The 19,409-nt window shown below is 31.9% G+C and overlaps 1 protein-coding gene and 2 pseudogenes across 1 annotated transcript; 1 reads left to right on the forward strand and 2 right to left on the reverse strand.

The window, feature by feature from the left end:
• Positions 1–866: 866 nt before the first annotated feature.
• Positions 867–1,454, reverse strand: LOC149885794 (uncharacterized). Its single transcript, XM_090093743.1, has one exon. It carries the CDS (start codon positions 1,452–1,454, stop codon positions 867–869), a length of 588 nt encoding a protein of 195 aa, XP_089949869.1.
• A 3,287-nt stretch (positions 1,455–4,741) lies between these two features.
• LOC149885795 (uncharacterized) lies at positions 4,742–6,323 on the reverse strand (annotated as a pseudogene).
• Positions 6,324–13,285: 6,962 nt separating this feature from the next.
• On the forward strand, positions 13,286–17,935 carry LOC149885796 (uncharacterized; annotated as a pseudogene).
• Positions 17,936–19,409: the final 1,474 nt, after the last annotated feature.

A 19,409-nucleotide genomic window follows, 5' to 3' on the forward strand; every position in this document is an offset into this window, starting at 1 on the left:
AACTTTCGAAAATTTATCATATTCCGTAAATGCTCTACGCGATGTGCTGCCGTCATTTGTGGAACCACAACCACCTGCTCTCGGAACATCAACACGAAGACTTAGTTCTTTCCAAAACTCATTCTGAGTATACTCTTTTCTTTTCTTAATTGCATCTTTATCTTTATCCGATCTTCTTTGCCATTTTTTTACTTCCATCTGGTATCCTAAATGTAGTACGAACTCAAAAAATCAAATCCAGCAGTGCAGTGGACTAATTCCGTACTTTAGATTTCCATCTCTAGGATAAAATTTTACGCTGTTATAATCTGTGCCTTTAAGAAAGTCAGTTTGAGTAGCATGGCATATTGGAAATTTTTGATTTAATTTTGTATCGGTTAAAACATTCAAAACTTTTCCATCTATAACAGTTAAAAACATTCTGAACGTTATTTCGATTGTCTTACCAGCTTCGACTTCAACACGTAAGTTTTCAAGCTCTTGAATTTGTTTATTTAATTTAGCAGCTTCTCTTGTTATCACTTCCATCGTTTCACTCGTGTACTCTAATTTTAAAGGCCGACAAATTCTTGTGGACTGCGGAAAACAATTATTCCAAATCGGGGCTCCCGCAATACTCAAGAGTCTCAAGGGAAGCACTGTTGTGGCCAAAAGACATGAATCAGCATTTCGTGATGTACTTTGATCAAGGAAAAATTGCTTATATTGAGATTGACCAGAGCTGCTGTCAAAACCGTAGCTAAATATCATTTCCGTTGATATGAAGTTACCCGTAATTGTCGCAAATACTTCCTTTTGCATCTCTATAATTCTTTTAGCCGTATGCGTTTAAAGCATTTGTAAAGAAACCTTTGCACATTTGTCGTCTACAAGTACACCATCGGGTCTGCACTTTTTATTGCTAATATATTATCAAAGGGTGGATAAATATTAGAGTTACGTTGCTTGCTTTCAGTCTGGATGGAACAGTATTGGCTCTTCGAAAAACTGTTTTCGAGAAGAAATGCTAACGCTTCCTCATCAGACATTACAATAGGTGCTTTTACATCATCGACATATAGCTTCCTAATCTTGGATGGTCTTGATGGACTTTCGATGCTTTCTTTTAAAACAACTGCCAAATCTACTTGTCCTTGTTTTCGAGCCAAAATTGATGCTGCTTGAACTAACAGATTTGTTTCGTTGTATTCTGACATCGAGAGGGTTGCTGCTTGTCTCCTTTTACTTCGTTCAGATTTCTCAGAGTACTTAAGTTGCGGGCGTCTAGTTAGTGATACAATTTTTTCATCTGGGCTTAGTTCTACTGTGCATTGAGTCTCTGTGGAAGCAATTTCTAAATTTATTTGTCTGTTTATTGTAGTTTCTGAGCAAAGCCAGGCAGAATATGTAATTTGAAAATCATCTATTTTTCTTTGACACTTTTCCCACTTTGCAGACAAATTATTGTTAAGCATGCGTGCTTTTTCTGTTAAATATTTATCGCATTCATCTAAAATTTTATCGGCTCCACATTTTTGTATAAAATAATTTGTTAGTGCGTCCTTCTTTTTTCCTTTCTTCTGCTGGGTCAACCAAATATCAAAAACTGCTGAATTCTGTAAACATAAGACGACTGAAAAAAAAGAATTTACTCAAAAACCGCAAAAAACCGCAAATCGAGATAAACATTTTCAAAAACTAAACACTTCAAAGTAATTTTGGTTTTTAATCTTATGCTTAACACTCCTAAACGAAATGTGTTAAGCTTACTAAACTTAAAAAATAAAATAAATTCCAAAATGTTAAAGACTTTTGGAAAAAGTTATTTTGTTTTTTAGAGTATCCAATTTTTGAGTATTATATTTTACAAAATTAATAAACTTACCATCACCTTCGTTTTCCATTTAAACTTTTATTTAACACGCTTTGTTTTCAGCTTTAACAAGCAATTGAAGTAAGCACTATAAAACACCGAACGCATTTCTGTTTAAAAATGAAGCAAACAAATTCAATTTCGATGACTCACCGAATAACGGTGAATTGCATATTACAACAACAAAATTAATTTTTGGTTGTTTTGGAGTGTTAACTACTAGATTTAAAAAACAAAAACATATTTCGTGAGTGTAAACATTTTGACCTTTGGCCAATAAAAGTGATGTTTCCGACAATATTGGATATGCCAACTCTCTTTGCATTATTAATTATGGTATCCTTTAAAGCCCATTCATCCCAAATTCCTTCTAAAGTTGTCATGAAGCCTTCTCGGTTTATTGTTTGGTAAGTTATAAAAAGTTCATCTCTTGTTTTATCATATTCACGATGCATGTTTTGATTAGGACTTTGATCCAGTAGTTGAGTAATCCCAGTTGTATCAGGAGGACTTTTAAACAAGTTAGTTTTTTTTCAAAAACATGAAAATATGTTGTTTTTTTTTTGTTTTTTTTTTTAAGATATATGCAATCTATTGCATAGGTACATTTTCACGAATAGTTTTTGTTAATATAACCTGCTAATAAAACAACTGGGGATATTGTTATTGACTCACGATTCTCCCTAATCATTTTTCTGCAAGCTTCCTCACCTGCAACATACGCGAGACCGGCATTTGTTCCATCAACCCCATAATTTATGAACTGGGGTGTTTAGTCAAAATTAAAAATTCTTCTGGTATCAATATCACCCTTCCACATACTAGGTAAAAGTTTTTTTAAGTTTTTGAAATTCTCACATTTAATAAGTTCTTCAGCCAACGAGTCCATAAGGTAGATTCAGAATGTTTTTGCTAGTACAATGCAGCCTGGAGCTAATATAAGATATTTATGTACCATTGTTTTAATTATGGAGCATCGGAGCAAATAAAGTACAAAAAGGTACAATATTATTAATTATTTTTTTACCTAAATGTGACTCTGCCATACACCTTGTGCAGTTCAATGCTCTGTTAATTGGTACATTTCCTTGTCTATTTAGAACTAAGTCATAGTGCTCTACTTTCCATCTTTGCCAAAACGACTGACCAAGCCTATAACAAATTTAAAATTTGTTTTTATAATATAGTTATGTTGGAATTATAAGTGTTAAAAAACAAATAACTAGTGTAATATATTACATAAAGAAACTTTCATTGTAATTTATTTAGTAACTAAACACTCTACTTACTTTCCTGTCTTTACAACATGTTTTGCATTATGAGATAGTTTACCAAATTTGCGACCGCCTCGATTCTTGGTGTTGCAATAGTCTCTAATTTTGAAAACATTAATAATTAGATTAGTGACTTGCTTCCTTGATATTCCTTGATGACTCTTGTTTTTATTTTTAATGAATTCTACAATCAAGTGTTCTTCTTTTGCTGTCCAAGTTCTCAGGTGTTGCTTTTTTATATTAGCAGTTATTCCATCTAATCTGCGATCAATTGTTCCTCGTTCTTTGATAAAAAGAAAGCATACCAGTTTGCAAAGCAGCATAGCTTCTTTTGCTGTTCTCTAAGCACCAAGACACAGCTTGTTGAATCTGAAGTACTTTCATTTTTATTTTTTTCCTCTGGACTTTTGCCTCTGCCTTTGAATTTGGTTTTCCTACAACAAAAGGTTTTTTTCTCAGTTTTGTAGCAAAATTTGATTTCCCCATTTACAAAATGACTAATACTTTTATCTATAAAATACATATGGTATAAAACAATTGTGTGTATAAATAAACATTATTAATACTCCTACTAAATAAAAATATAATGCCTTATAGTTAGAGTGCCTTATATGTTAAACTAACTACAAATTTTAGTTAATAGTAGTCCCCAGTGGTGGATCCAGAAAAAATATTGACTGCAGCAAAAGTAAAACCAGAGAACCACAGGAGCAGTGGCGTATCTAGGTGATGGAGGACCTTTTTCTTTTTTTTTCCTAAGATATAGATACCCTTTAAAAATTTAAAAAGTTTTAGAGGCACCAAAAAACCTAATTTACATTAAAGATAATAAATAAAAAAAATTTTTTTTTTTTTGATAGCTTTCAACATTAATTTAGCGAGCATTGTACTCAAAGTTTAATAGTATGAAAAATAACATCAGAGCAATTGTAAAAAAGAAGAACTGATGAAAAGTAGCTCCTGTGATTTAATACATGTTTATTACAAGGTCATTGTTATTATTAATGATAAAAACAATATAGCAGTGCTTTTTTTCTAAAAAGGTGTCGGAACTCATCATTATTATATCACAAAAATAACACTTTTAAGTGTTTTTTAAAAGGTGAAGGAACGGCGTTCGGTGCGTTTGAGGAGAAAAAAAGGCACAGCAATATTTTAACGCAAAAACTTGTTTTGTAAGGTCACTAGTAAACAAATTTATTCTTACCTTAATTGTATTCAACATCCTAAACTGGTGGCTAATGATCAATAAAGTAAAGTTCAAAGCATGAAAATTTACTAAATTCAAACCATATTCAACAGTAGGCAACTAAAACAAAATAATGGCAAAGATAGAACTCAATAAATGTGACGAAAAAATATTTCATAAAAAATAAAAAAACTCAAAACCTTTAAACTTTTTTAACAAAACCTTATAAGATAAATATAACAAATAATAATAAAAGTATTCATGATAGCATCAAAAAATATCCTGTAAATATTCTATCAGTAATAATTAAAAATATCTTACATATATTCTCTCTCTCTCTCTCTCTCTCTCTCTCTCTATATATATATATATATATATATATATATATATATATATGTAATCAGTATAACTTTGTAACAAATGTATCTATTCATCGGAGTTCAATATATTTTTAAATTCCATTTTTCGTGGAAATGCAGTCGCAAATTTATCTACAACAATATTCAAGTCAGTTTCAATATGTCGATGAATGTGAAACATGGCACCTGATATCAATTTTTTTAATTTATTATTTATATCTAAAGATGAATGAGACAAAGACAATGGTTTATTGTTCACTGAAAAAAAATTTTTAAACACTCGGTGAGGGTTTGGTCAAATTACTTTTTTGAATAGCAGATCAGTGGGGTATTTGAAGAAGTTGGGTATTTGAGGTGCGTTTTTCTCCCATTACCACAATATTTTTTGCAGAATTTAAAGTTGTTTGAGTACGAACTAAAATATTTCGAAAATCTGGCTGAGCACTTTTAACAGGCACCAGAGGCACATAGCGATTAAGTTTGAAAAAATGCATTTTTCCCATATGTGTAAGATTGCTTGGAGTTTTTCTTTTTGTGTCAACATTGTACAGCATTAAGTAAATTATTTGATTGGGTTAATCGAATTTCTTAAAAGACTGTGGGTAACATGTACTTCTAAATAGATATTCTAGACATCTCCTGTAGTAGAATAAAAGATTTTTAAAGAAACCTATGATAGAAAATAAATATATACACAATAATATTCATATTATAAAACAATAAAAATTCAAATCAGTTTAAGTGTTATATTATACAAAGAAAAATATCCTTTTAAAATATTTGAGATGGACATCACACAAACTAAAGATGACCAAACACCAGATTGAGAAATATTTAATGCTTCAGCCAAAATAGCATCAACTTTAGACTTTTTAGCCTCAAATGCAGTACAAGCGACATTGGAGATACCTAACAAAAAAGCAGATCTTTCTGATCGAAAAACACTACTTGAATGCCCGAGACGAAAAATCAAGATGCACAGCGAAAAAATTTGCATTCTTGTATAACTCAATTGCACAAAGTTGCCTAAGAGTTGGTGCGAGTATCTTTTTTCCGATTAAAGCAATGAAGACAGCAGAAAATAAACAATTGCCATCTTTAGGATTTCTGGACATAAGATTAAATCTATATGCTTACATACTCACACACACACACACACATATATATATACGCACATTTATTGATTGCTATATATAGCATTGCAGTGGCTAAATATTGGGTATTCAAGTTCTGGTGCTTTGACTATAAAACAAGAAGTTTTACGAACTTTAGGAATTGTTTTGATTGTAAATCAAGAACTTCTTGAAGAAGTTCTTTTAAGAAAGCAAATCTTACTAAAAAATATCTGTTCATCAACTGCGCTGCTCTGCTAGAAGTCAACAAAAACTATAGAAAAAATATTACCTGACAGGCACTATGGAATACATTTTTTCGTCTATAAGTTTATCAGCATACAACCTTCCCAAACTTTTACTTGCTGCAGCATCTATAAAACCATCGGCTGCACCAGACATTTTATGCAAAATATATATTTCCTCATAGTTTCGCCGGCAGAAATTGTTTAACTCGGCGGTGTTACATAATTTAATCTGATCTATTAAAGAATGATTGTTTGCTATTAACACTTGTTACAGCTCCATTTCTTTCATTAAAAAAGTTTATAAACCATATATAAATTACGAAGTGTCTTCGTGGAGCGCAATGCGCTCTACGTAGTCATAAGCTGCCCAGAGCAAAATATTTTACAAGCATGCGCAATTCTTTTATTATAATAGTGCGATTTATATTTAATTCTTTTATTATAATAGTGCGATTTAAAGCTGGTTAGATAGGCGATTAGGGTAAGGGATAGAGATAGGGATAGGGATAGGGATAGGGATAGGGATAGGGATAGGGATAGGGATAGGGATAGGGATAGGGATAGGGATAGGGATAGGGATAGGGATAGGGATAGGGATAGGGATAGGGATAGGGATAGGGATAGGGATAGGGATAGGGATAGGGATAGGGATAGGGATAGGGATAGGGATAGGAAGTTATGAAAATATAGTAATATCTCGACAACAGGATAAATTCTTATTCATTTTTATGTCAAAAGATTTCAAAGAGAGTTTTATGACAATTATTGTTTATGATAAATGTGCCTTGTGTTCACCACTAACATTTTCTCCTTTTAAACATGGAATTAGTGTTTCATTAGATAATATATTGAATCCAAACAATGGCTTAATCTTCTACTCACAATATTTCGAAGCAATTAATTTAGTTCATGATTAAAAACTCCATGTTAATGATGTTATTGAAAAGGTGTCAAATACTCTTTGTGTGTGTGTATAAAATAATAGTAAATGTAAACCGGAGTTGTCTGTAGCAATTGCTTCACTTGCTTCATCCTGGATCCGCCCCTGGTTCTCCTAATTACGTTATATTAGAATTTACTATAGAAATTGTAATTTGTAAGGGTTTATTTTGTAGTTTTTAAGGGTTTTTTGGGGTTGTTTATGTCTTTTTTTAATAATAATTTTACAATAATGTGTGTACCAATACTATGGCCCAAAAACAAAATGTTTACAAAATTTTGAGTGAATCTGATCAACGGTGAATCTGAAAAACCCAATTGCGGTATTTAAGGGGCAACAACCAAAAAAGGTGACTTTTCTCTAAATCACAAGACTTAACTAAAAACCATCAATTAAAAACAAAAGACCAGGGAAGACATTCATATTAATAAGTTTTTAAGAAATATTAATTTTAGAAAGTTTCAGCTCTTCAGAAGTTTTCAATATTCAGTTATATGGTATCACTTTTTTTTTGTAGTTTTTAACGTGTACCTACCTGTAATATGAAATAACAATTGAAATTTTATCAGCTGAGTAAATGACATTAGTCTTACCGACTATTAATTCAAAAAGGGCTGATCATTTCAACCCCCTCTCGTTTCTAGCTCGCTCCTTTCTTTTTGTCCCGGAGTCCTACGGTAAACAGTCTAAAAATGTAAAAAATGAGTATGCTAAAGAAATTTATTATTATCAAAATGACTGTACAACGATGTATTACATTATGTAGTACTTAAATCAAACTAAGCATTTGCACCTCTCAGATTTGCTATGAAAGAGAAGTTATTGATAACAGATAATGATTTTTTCCTGTCTTTTATGACGCAACTTTTTAATTTAATTTCGCTGAAATTAAACGTTGTAGATCCATAACAATTTAAAAATCCTTTATTGACTAAAGGCCATCAAAAACAAAAAGGATGATTCAGCTAATACACATTAAGAGTTGGTATTCAATAAAACTGCATAAAAGTATTATTCAAATCTCTATTTTAACCTGAAACATAATGATGCTTTACTTAACAACATAAAATTAAAAAAACAGGCGATATCATTAGCAACACAGATGAAACACACACAAACAAAAATAAAGACTAGAAACCTGCAATGATGTTTAGCTATAAGAAAGTTTACCTTTCCAGTATAACTTTTATTTGGTCTTTTGTATCTAAACCACGGACTTGACGAAAAGATTTTCTCTGTAAGGCAACACAATAATAAATACCATGGTAACGCTGTTTAAAAACAGCTTTCTGGTTATAGCGAGGTTCTCTTACCTTACTTATAAAGTTTTAATACCAAAATGACAAGGCATTGGAAAATCCATAACTTTTCAATCTTGTTGAGTATCAAAATACTAGACATATAAAAAAACAAAAAAAACAAATGCCATGATTGGTATTTGATTTGTTTATTTTAAAAACGTTTCTGTTTGTCTAACAACTCTCTTTCTAAGCCATTAAAATCTTCTATAGCTGCCATCGTTTTTATTACTTGGCTATCTTTTTCTTCTGTTGGCCGACGACAATTTACAACATTTTCTTTTATCTCCTAAGAGACCAAGTGACAGTTTCTGGTACTCTGAAACCGATTAAGAAAAAAAATCTATTGCAATTAATAATTCTTGTAGAAGCCTAGATTTATTTTTTTAAATAAGAAACCTATTCAAGACATTTTACACAGGAATAATTTTTAAAATGTTTTTATTTTGCAAAGTTCAACTAAATAAGAATTCCATTGAATTCTTGTGAATAGAAAAATGAAGTCAAAAAAAGATGTCATATCAAAAAAACTAGACCTTAACACACCTTACCGGCATCACTTAATGAAAACCGTAGATTCTCAAAGGGATCTAAAAATAATTATATTAAGATATAGAATATCACTGAAAAGGATCAAGTTATTTACAGAAATATTATCAAACAATATCCCCTTATTTCAAGCTTTCTATGCAGTATGGTAATATACTTTAAATAAAGAAATATTAAGATATATCATTCGCTTTGCTGCTAACAATCATTATATCCAAAACATGCATCCTTTTACGTGGTGCTTATTTGATTAATCTAAATTGTTCACATGTGTAACTTAAACACACATGTTATATAAAAGCACAATCCTCGTGCCCTACAGCTGCAACATGATTAGATGCGCTACACTAAAACTTAAGTCATTTAGCAGTTTTTTCTGGGTTTTTGGTGTGTATATATATATTAATATACATATACATACATACATATATATATATATATATATATATATATATATATATATATATATATATATATATATATATATATATACATGTATAAATGTAATAGCGATAAGAAAAAGTATATCTTTTTTGATGTCGGGTCAATTGGAAATACAGGTATACCTAAGAAAAATTATTAGCAAAATATGAATGATAGTCAAGAATATCAGCATTAGATTGATCAAAACATTATACTCCAAAACATCTATTTTTTATCAACAAAATATTTCAATCATCTTACAACGGTTAAATAAAGCGATCGCAAATTATAAAAGTTAGTTCGTTCAAAAACTATATAAAAAAAAATCTAGTTAATTTTAATTTGTCTACATATTATATAGATAAAAAATCTAGAATTTTAAAATATCTATTCTTTAAAGTATCATTTGTTAGCTAGTTCAACTAACAATTTAAGGTGGTCCTATACCATCACAATTGTGTCGCTGACGTTCGACCTTAAAACACTTTTTACTGATATAATAGGATGCCCAGATATAAAAAAAGAAAAAAACTAAAAAAGTTAAAAAAAAATTTTACGGGGTTAATACACCATGCTGGGACCCGAAATACCCCAATTACTGTTTCCTTAATAACTTTTAAACCATATTTACTTATTGAATAAAATTTTACAAAAAGTTTTGTATTACAATGAAGAAAAATTTGAACTAAAATCAATAAAATTTATTGAGTAGTTTATATTTTATTGATAACAGACCGTTTTTATCAAAAAGTGACTATAGTTATTTAGTTCTAAGACCAAAATTTCAAAAAATACAAAGTAAAAAACTTTCATTTTAGTTCAGGTTGTAGATCAAACTTAAACGAATAACTTGGGAAATTTTTAGGTCAAATTGTAAAACCAAGGAAACTTTTTTCTGGAAACGGTGACTAAAAATAGACAAAAATTAAAAACTGAGAAAAACGAAAATAAGAAAATAAATAGAAAATAACAAGCATCAAGAAAACATCAGACATAAAAAAATCAATATGCTCCAGTAATATAACACTCATAGTCATTTGTGTTTGTCTGTTCATCAATAAAACCCTTTCTTTTAGCTCTTAAAACTTTTTTTTGCTTTTTATTCTACATATATCTCGTTTTGGACCATTTAAGCAAAATAAAGCTTCAGGAGTAATGTTTAAAAATCTAAATACTTTAAAGCCCATTAAAACCATCATTAAAATGAATAATTGCTAAACAAAAACCAACTTCAGTTATTTTTTGACAGCAATATTGAATTTTAGGCCATCGAGACCAAATCATTGCATTAAGTGATTTATTGACATTCTGGGTCATTTCATGCAAACATTTAATCAATAAGCTTTCGGTACTTAGCTCCATAAAATTGCTTTTAAAACATCTCTAATAGCAGCAGGCAGTGACTACTTAGGTTCATAATTTAACCTTTTCACTTCATTTAGCTTGTAACATTTGCACCAGTTATCATTGGTTCTTGGACAATATAGATGTCTTTGAGCTTAAGTGTCCGACTCACTACCATGAAGCAAAACTGCAATAGTGGCGATTTTCATGCTATAAACTTCAGAGTTTTGTCTGATGGACTTGCCAAAGTAGTTTTGCAGTAAGTTAATAGCAGATTAAATTAAGCGCCCTTTTCCAACAAGTTTTTTCCCATCTACAAAAATTTTTCCTTTCACACTCTGTCGTAGTGAACGTAGTCTATTCTGAAGTCTTTTTTGTATGTGACCAACACATTCAAGTTTATTTATAACAAAATCTTCACCATATGGCTTACTATCTACAATTTTAAGAAATGAGCTGCTGTCACCATCTCCAACCTAAATTTTACAGCGCAAACCGTTTTGTTGAATTGATCGATGAAATGTTGCTATTGCTCCTTGTGTCTCTATTGAACCTGCTGAGCACTTGTGCCTTATTGAACAGTTATGACTGCTGTTCCATATTTGGTATTCATTTGTGCCTTTTTTATTATGCCATGACAGGCAAGCTTGACAGTTTTTTGAAAGTACTTCATAGTCAATAACCTTATTGTCAGTACGAGTTATTGCTGAAAAAATAGCATTAAGAGAATCATGACCTCTATTTTGCCATGTCCCATCTAGAGATACAGTGCGTTCAACAACTTCTTCTACATTGGCTTTGCATTCCCTAACTGCGTTGGTTATACTTTCATTAGCAGCAGTCATGTATGAATCTAACATTTTGTTGTTAATTTTGTTATAAGCTTTGAGATTTATAGGATCTGTTAAACTTAGTATACGCGAATAGGTCTGAATTGATGAAAGACCTTTGCCATTTTCTTGAAATGCCATATAGTAGGAGAGAATTGCGAGTTGACCCGGACAAAAATAGTATAAAGCTGAAACTTTGCTCAGAGGAAGTAGAAAGTCTCTGGATGAGCGCAAAAAAAAGCCCCGTTAATTGCGCTACGGGAATATCCCTTTTGGGGCAATTTGGGGCAAATAATAGGCTAATTTTGACAACACCAAAATATCATTAACTATATATCGTTGAATCAAGAATTTTATGAAGATCAATATTTATATAAGAACTATGACTTGAAAACAATTATTTTTTAAGTTATTTATGTTTGAAAAGTGTAAAAGTGTTAAAAGTGAATGCCGCGCAAAACTTCATTCGATTTTTTGTTTTCAAAAGAAAATTTTTAAAGCAAAAAACTTAATCCTTTCTTTTGTTTTCATAACAAAAGTTTTCAATGAAACATTTTGTATGAATGGATAATTTAGTTTTACTCCGAAGAAAGGTCGCGTCTTATTATATTGAAACTATTATATAGAAAAGTAAAACTTACAAGTTAAACGTTAAGTGTAGTAAAAGTTTTTACATTTGAAAAAAAAAGAATGCTGTTTGCGTTTTGTGCAAGCTTGGGTTTAACAAAGAAAGTTATGTCAAAGTATATGGAAAAGGTCTCAAAACATTGATTCGATTAATCGAAGAACGGAGTATGAATGAACTATGCAGGTTAAAATTTGATTAAATATACAATCTTACAGAAAAGATTTTTCGCGCAGTTTGTTAAATTAATTAATCTAGTTAAATTAATAGTTCATTAATTTTTCGAATCATTTCAAATTAGGGGCTGCCCATTATTTACGTCAACAAAATAGGGAGGAAGTGGGTCTGAACTTTTTTGACAATTGTGACACTGGGGAGGGGGAGGTCAAGCAAAGTTGACATCAACAATGTTTTTTTTTTTTTTTTTTTAAATTTTATTACTCAAACAACGTAAAATTAGGTTAAGTTTTAATTCTAAACTCAATTGTAACGTAGCTATAATTTGAGAAATATTTTTGCATATTTTTAGTTTTCTTAGAGACCATTTCCGACAGAACACGCATATTAATACAACAGTACTTGTCCATCATAGCTGTAGAAGAAAGTTTGTGGATAGTTGTGAAGATCAATCATTATCTGTTCCAAGAAAGAAACTACAATCTTCATTTGAAGAGGTATTTGACTTGAAATCAAAATGTTTTTGTACTAAAAAGGTAGATCACAAACATTCCCTGATTTCTAAAGTTGAGACCATACCATTGATTAAAAAAATGAACGTTCATTGAATCGAGAGGATGATTGGGGAAATGCTGTACATTCTCGTTTGATGCTTTGTTATGATCTTGTAGCGGAAGAAGCAATTTATCATATTTCGTGTATGAACAACTTCAGGCTTAAAACTAAAAGCGACAACCAACGTAGACGCCCATAAGATCTCATTATGTTTAAAAATTTTGAGAAATTCTGTTTCTGGTTAGAAGAAGAAACTGACTGCAAACTTTATACTCTTTCAGATGTGCACATTAAAATGAAAGAACTTAGTAATGGTTATCTGCGTTACTCGACGAAATCTTTAAAGCGAAAATTACTTAAACATTATCGTGATCATATTTTTTTTGGAGAACTCTCTGGTCAATCTAATTTAGTTTGTTTCAGAGATATGGCTTCATTTGTTATACCGATATTTCAAAAAAAGAAAGATCACACTAAAAATAATACTATTTCTGCCGCTGCAAGTATAATTAAAAGCGAAATCAGAGAAATGAATGTCGATAAATCTGTATATCCGTCACTAGAGGATATGGGTGCTATTGAATATGGGCTCAAATGGGTTCCAAAGAGTTTACAGCTATTTCTAAGCCATTTAATTTCAGGTAAGCTTCGACAAATTAGTTTAAGACAATTAAGCATCTGCGTCTTGAATCAAAAAGTATTGTTTTGATAATTTTTAGCAAGACTTAGCAAGACTTTTCAAGACTTAACAAGACAAGACCATAATGGTCTTGTCTTGTTAAGTCTTGCATCAATAAAGACTAACTTTTAAAAAAAATTACTTTATCAAGAAATAACAAGACTATTTAAAAAAAAAAAGTAAATTTTAACAAGACTTTTCTTGTTTATAATTTTTAACAAGACTTTTCTTGTTAATGATTTTTAACAAGACTTTCATGGTGAATTCTTTTTTACCTATATAAGCAATCTTAGCCACCTTGCAAAGTTTGTGTTAATGAAACTATTAGATGGTATAGATGAGTGCAAAATTTTAAAATTGTACTATAATATGTCAATAAGGCTTCAGGCCTATTTCCGGTGAACTGTAAATAAACGGTGAAAAACCTTTGTTTGGATCATCTTTAGTTTTAAAAATTTGAATTTTGTGATTTTGAAAATGCCTCGGCCCCGTGGACTATTGTGGGTGCACTTTGAGCACATCAAAGGAGCTGATGGAGCTACTACTGCAAAGTGCAAGAAGTGTTTCAAAACTTTTGCAATCAAAAATTCCAATACATCCGGTTTGCTGAAGCACTTAAAAAATATCCATCCCCAAATTTTCAAAGAAGTACAAAAGTCCAAAGACCAACAGAAAAGGCCTGCTGAAGAAATGGATGAGGAGGAGGAGGAGGAGGAGCCACCGCAGAATGTAACAAAAGTTCAAGGACACAAAAAACAGTGCCTTGACAAACCAAGCACTTTCAACAACCGAGAAGGTCAACAAACAGTTAGGTTATATTTCTATTCTTATTTAAGTAATTTAATAACTATACTCTTAACATATCTTTGACTTTTCCCCTCAAAATATTGCATTACATTTTTAAAACAAGCTTTATTTTTTTACCAAAATTATAAAAAATTCAATGTAAACTTTGTAAGTAAAAATTTAAAAATTGACCTTTTCCAAATTTTCTTTTTTCAGTTCTTACACAAAGTATAAGACTTATGACACCAAACAACTCAGATGGGATCTGGAAATCATGAAATTCATCGCAAGGAACAATCTTCCCTTCAACATTGTGAACACACAAGCAACCAAGGACCTCTTTCACTTTGCAGACCCCAAGCTCACACTAAAGTCAGCAACAACATTCAGCCGGTTCAAACTACCTTTGTTGTATGAAAATGTGAAGTTCGCTGTTGACAAGGTTCTCTCAGAAGAATTACCTGGCTCTGGTGGCATGGCAGTGTCAACTGATCTCTGGACTTCAAGGGCAAATGATAATTACCAGTCATTGACCATCCACTTCATCAACACATCATGGAAACTTCAAAACTTCGTTTTCAATGCATCTCAAATCAAAGGTATATATTTCCTGTATTTCTCTATGGTTTTCATTATACAAAATACAACAAAATATCTATTACAATACTGCTTTTTCCTTATCCTTCAAAGACTGATGCAGTTTAAGCCTTTGACAAATTTTTATCTCATATTTGAATTGGCTAGTTTATATTTTCATTCCATTTACATGACATGCATTTTCAACTCCATTGATTCCATCATTTAAAATTCAAATTGATTTTAGTTTCAATCAGCTTTTATTTTATACATACATTAAGACTTTTTTTTGCCCAAAATTAATGTGGTTATTGAGTCTAGCAAACTTTTAATTTTACCTGACTTAAAAGTTTTAACCAAAAAAGGTAGTCTACCTTTCATTTATTCAAATAAAATTGATAAAAATTTGATTAGGTCGTCACACTGGAGAGGCTATATCAAAGAAAATTGAGCTGCTGATGAAGGATGTCCCACGTGCTGAAGGTCTTCCCATTGTTGCAGTTCACGATTCAGCAGCCAATATGAAGAATGCCATGAAGCGAAGCCAGATCATCGACATTTCCCTCCCCTGCTCTGATCACTTGTTGCAACTTGGAATTTCTGGTGCTGTTGCAGACTGTCTTAAGATGAGTGAGGCGGTAAAGTGCTGTACTGCCTTGGCCTCCAAATCCCACAAGTCAACTCTGGCAAAGGAAAGGATTCAGTTGGAATTTGAAATTGAAAAAGATGAAATGGATGTTTCTTCAGGTAAAAATAATCCTTTGAATCAAATTGCCTGCAAACTTTTTGAGAATAAATAAGCCAGTAGCTTGTGAGGAAGAATCTATTGAATTGGTAATAAAAGATTGATTGTCTCCAACAATTGCAGTTTGCATTAAGTCAATTATTTAATGCATAAAAAAGTGTGTAATGTATTTATATTAATGCTTGGTAATGTTTTGTTATACCCCAAAATGAATTGTTTTTTCTTTAGAGGAGAGTGAAAACTATGCTCAAATCATATCGCCTGATGCTACAAGGTGGAATTCGGTGACCATGATGCTCCAAAGTGTGTTGAAAATGCGCAGGGCGCTCTCAAACATTCGGGACAATCCAGGTCGTAAGGATGGAAACCTATCAGATGTTATTCCAACTGAAGAAGATTTTGATCTGTTTGAAGAGTGTTTGGATGTAATGGTTCGTGTAGCAGAAATCTCAGAAGCATTTTCTGCTGAAAATCATCCAACTATCAACAGGGTAATGTCTCTGTTGTTTGAACTTCAATCCACTATTAAGAAAAAATTGGCCCAAAATCCATCAGCGGTTGCTGAGTCCTTCTTCAGAGCCCTAAACACTGAAATTGAAAAAAGGTTTCCAAAATGTGGTGGAATGGTGGCGGCCTATGCATTTGGCAACATGCTGAACCCTTTCTATCGTGGTGTGGGTGTGGAATGCATCAGTCAAAATTTTCCGGAAATGTATTCTTTGTTGATCACCAATCACGAAAATCACCAAATGTGGCTGACAAAAACGAATCAAGGTAAACAGCACATTTTAATTTACATTTATTTTCATCTTCCCCTCTGCATTGTAAACATTTTTTATTTGGATTCCTTATAATTTCTTTTATAGAGACACCTTGCAGCCATTTTAAGATATTTCAAAAGATATTACTATAAAGCAAAATAAGATGATTGATCTTATTGTTTATTTAAAGTTAAGAAATTTTTGCTTTTAGGTCGTGTCAGTATGATTTCTGATGAAGAGGAGGAGGATCCCCTAATCGCATTTGCACTCTCACAAAGACCTTTGTGAAGCTCAGCGTCAACCAGCATTGTCGAAATCTCCGATTGAGACAGAGTGGGAGGAGTATAAATCAATGCAAAGGCCAACCAAAGATGATGGAGCAGGAAAAATTTTAAATTGGTGGAAAGCAAATGAGAAGAAGTTTCCACTTCTGGCAGGCCTTGCTCGACGCTGGCTTTGCATTCCTGCATCATCAGCCTCATCAGAACGAGCTTTTTCTTCTTGTGGAAGCATTGTTTCTTGCAAGAGAACCAAACTTCAACCAGAAAAAGTAGATAAACTTCTTTATATTCAGAGAAATTATGACAATGTTGAAATTAGACGTTGGAAACTCGTCTCTAAAGATAAGTTTGATGAATTGCCAAGATTTGAAGATGAGGCATTTGAACTTTTGTCATTTTCTGGTCACAGCAAGGTGTAAATAATTCTTTAGATTTTGGCAAACTTTTTTTTTCACTTAAACTTTTTCTATGTCTTTCCTCTTTTGAAAAATGAAATAAATTATAAAATGAACCACTTTACACTTTGGGTCGTGGAAAGTATTATTATGAAAAACATTTTTTTTTCAATTATAAGATCTATTAGAAAGGTCTTGAAAAGTCTTGAAAAGTCTTGTTAAGTCTTGTTAATCTTGAAATCATAAACCTATTACAAGACCCATTAGTTAGGTCTTGAAAAGTCTTGTTAAGTCTTGTTAATCTTAAAATCATAAACTTATATCAAGACCAATGTAAAAGAGTCTTGAAAAGTCTTGAAACATTTCAAGACAGCATAAGTCTTGTCGTAGTCTTGGTATTGAAATAAATTTATTTCGAGACGCAGATGCTTAAGGACAATACATTGCTCAAGCTTCGCGACCGAGATCTATGATAGCACCAATTCCATTTGGAATTGGAGTAGATATCGATAAATCTTTTGGAACAAAATGGCTTGTGAATCACCTTTACAAATCTGGATTTTCAATTTCCTCCGATGAAGTTAAGTTGTTCAAGTTATCTGCTGCAGTCAGTAGAATAAATGCCGCGCAAGAACAAGAGCCAAAATTCCTACATTGGGTCGCTGATAATGTAGATCACAACATTCGAACATTGGCCGGAAAAGGAACGTTTCACGGAATGGGTTTAATATCAATATGTTCGTCTTCTAAATGCAATTATGAAAGCATAACACGTTTAAAACACAAGTCTATTAAAAGTTTATCTGATATGTTTTTAAAAATAACGCCTTATCACGGATCAAGCTATCAGGGTTTATTAAATGAAAGTTTTAAACCAATAAAAGATATTGAATCTGAAGTATTCCGTGCGCCCGAAATGAATATTGATCTTATTTAGCATGTAGCATGGTTTTTTAGTTCAAGAAATAATCCTTGCCCAAACTGGTCAGGTTATATGATGCATACTACATCAAAATCAAAAACAGTTTATGAAAAAGCATCCATAAAATTTTTACCTATTATTGACTTAAATTCTTCAGATGAAACATGCATATATTCTACACTATTGTTCATTATTGATGAAGCCAATAAATATAAAATAGCTACTCCCTGCGTTACGTTTGATCAGCCATTATGGCAGAAAGCGTTTGGTGTTATAAAAGAACCTCAATATAGTATGTCGACTCGGAGGGTTTCACACAATGATGAGCTTTCTCGGAAGCATTGGAAAACTAATGGCAGGGACTGGCCTGGAAGAAGTTTTAGAACAAGTTTACTCTGAAGATACATATGCTTAAAAGAAAAACTGCTGCAAGAGCTTTAAGAGGTCACATGTTGGTCCAGAGTGCATTGATGAGTCATATTATAGATACTTTAGTTGACGAATCAAAACTAGATATATCCGGACTTGAATGTACTTATAAAATCGCAATCCAAAATGGTATGAATGAGGAAGAGTTTATCAGACTTGGTAATACAGATGCTTTCAAAAATTTTGAATGTGTCATATTAACCTATACGGAAAAGAAGTCATATGAATCACGTACTGCAAAACTTTGGATCTTGTACATATACTATATTAGTATTATAAAGGAATTTTTAGTTGCAGAGAGAACTTGTAACTGGTACTTGCATCTTCAAACAATCTCAAAAATGCTAAACTTATTTGCCGCATCAGGGCATTCAAACTATGCCAAGTGCTCCAGGTTATATTTGCAAGAAATGCAATACCTTTCAGAAACGAATCCATGGTTATATCAACAATTTTTAGATGGTCGTCACGCAGTACGCCGATCTGAAAGATATTGGGCTAGCCTATCTTGTGATCTTGTAATAGAGCAGACCCTGATGGGGTCTTTAAAATGCAATGGTGGTTTAATTAGAGGTAGAGGATTTTATGAAAATGTACGCAACCAATGGACAATGAGCATCTGTCATTCTGCAAGTGTTCATGAAGCAATGCATAAATTATCTGGATTTGACATCGGAGTTACAGAAAGCAATAAAGAAATGGGTATTAAAAGATTAGTATGTGATTATGAACATTGTGTGTCGTTTTATGACTGGTTTTCTGTAAGAAACCCATTCAATACTGTCGATAGCAATCTATATTCATTATCAACGGGTCTTGTGTCAGTCATTGGTGAAGATCTTGTCAATTGTGACGAGGCTGAGAACATAGGTGTTCGTCAGCAAACATTTCTAAACGGCCTTAAGTTCAATGAAGCAAAGTTTAAAAAGAAGAATACATTTTTTTCTTTAGATGTGACCAATAACGTAAAACTAGACAAAGAAACTGATTGTTGTGTCGATCCAACACTCCTTGTTAATAGACTTGCAGCAATTGCAGAAAGAGAGGATGACGTTGAACT

Source organism: Hydra viridissima, unplaced genomic scaffold, assembly GCF_058129835.1.
Source record: "Hydra viridissima isolate aposymbiotic clone 2 unplaced genomic scaffold, HvirCarnegie_v1 scaffold_7, whole genome shotgun sequence".
Lineage (NCBI taxonomy): Eukaryota > Metazoa > Cnidaria > Hydrozoa > Anthoathecata > Hydridae > Hydra > Hydra viridissima.

Bases quoted from the DNA above. Each gene is read 5' to 3' on its own strand.
- LOC149885794 (XM_090093743.1), bottom strand. From the start codon at position 1,454: ATGCTTAACAATAATTTGTCTGCAAAGTGGGAAAAGTGTCAAAGAAAA.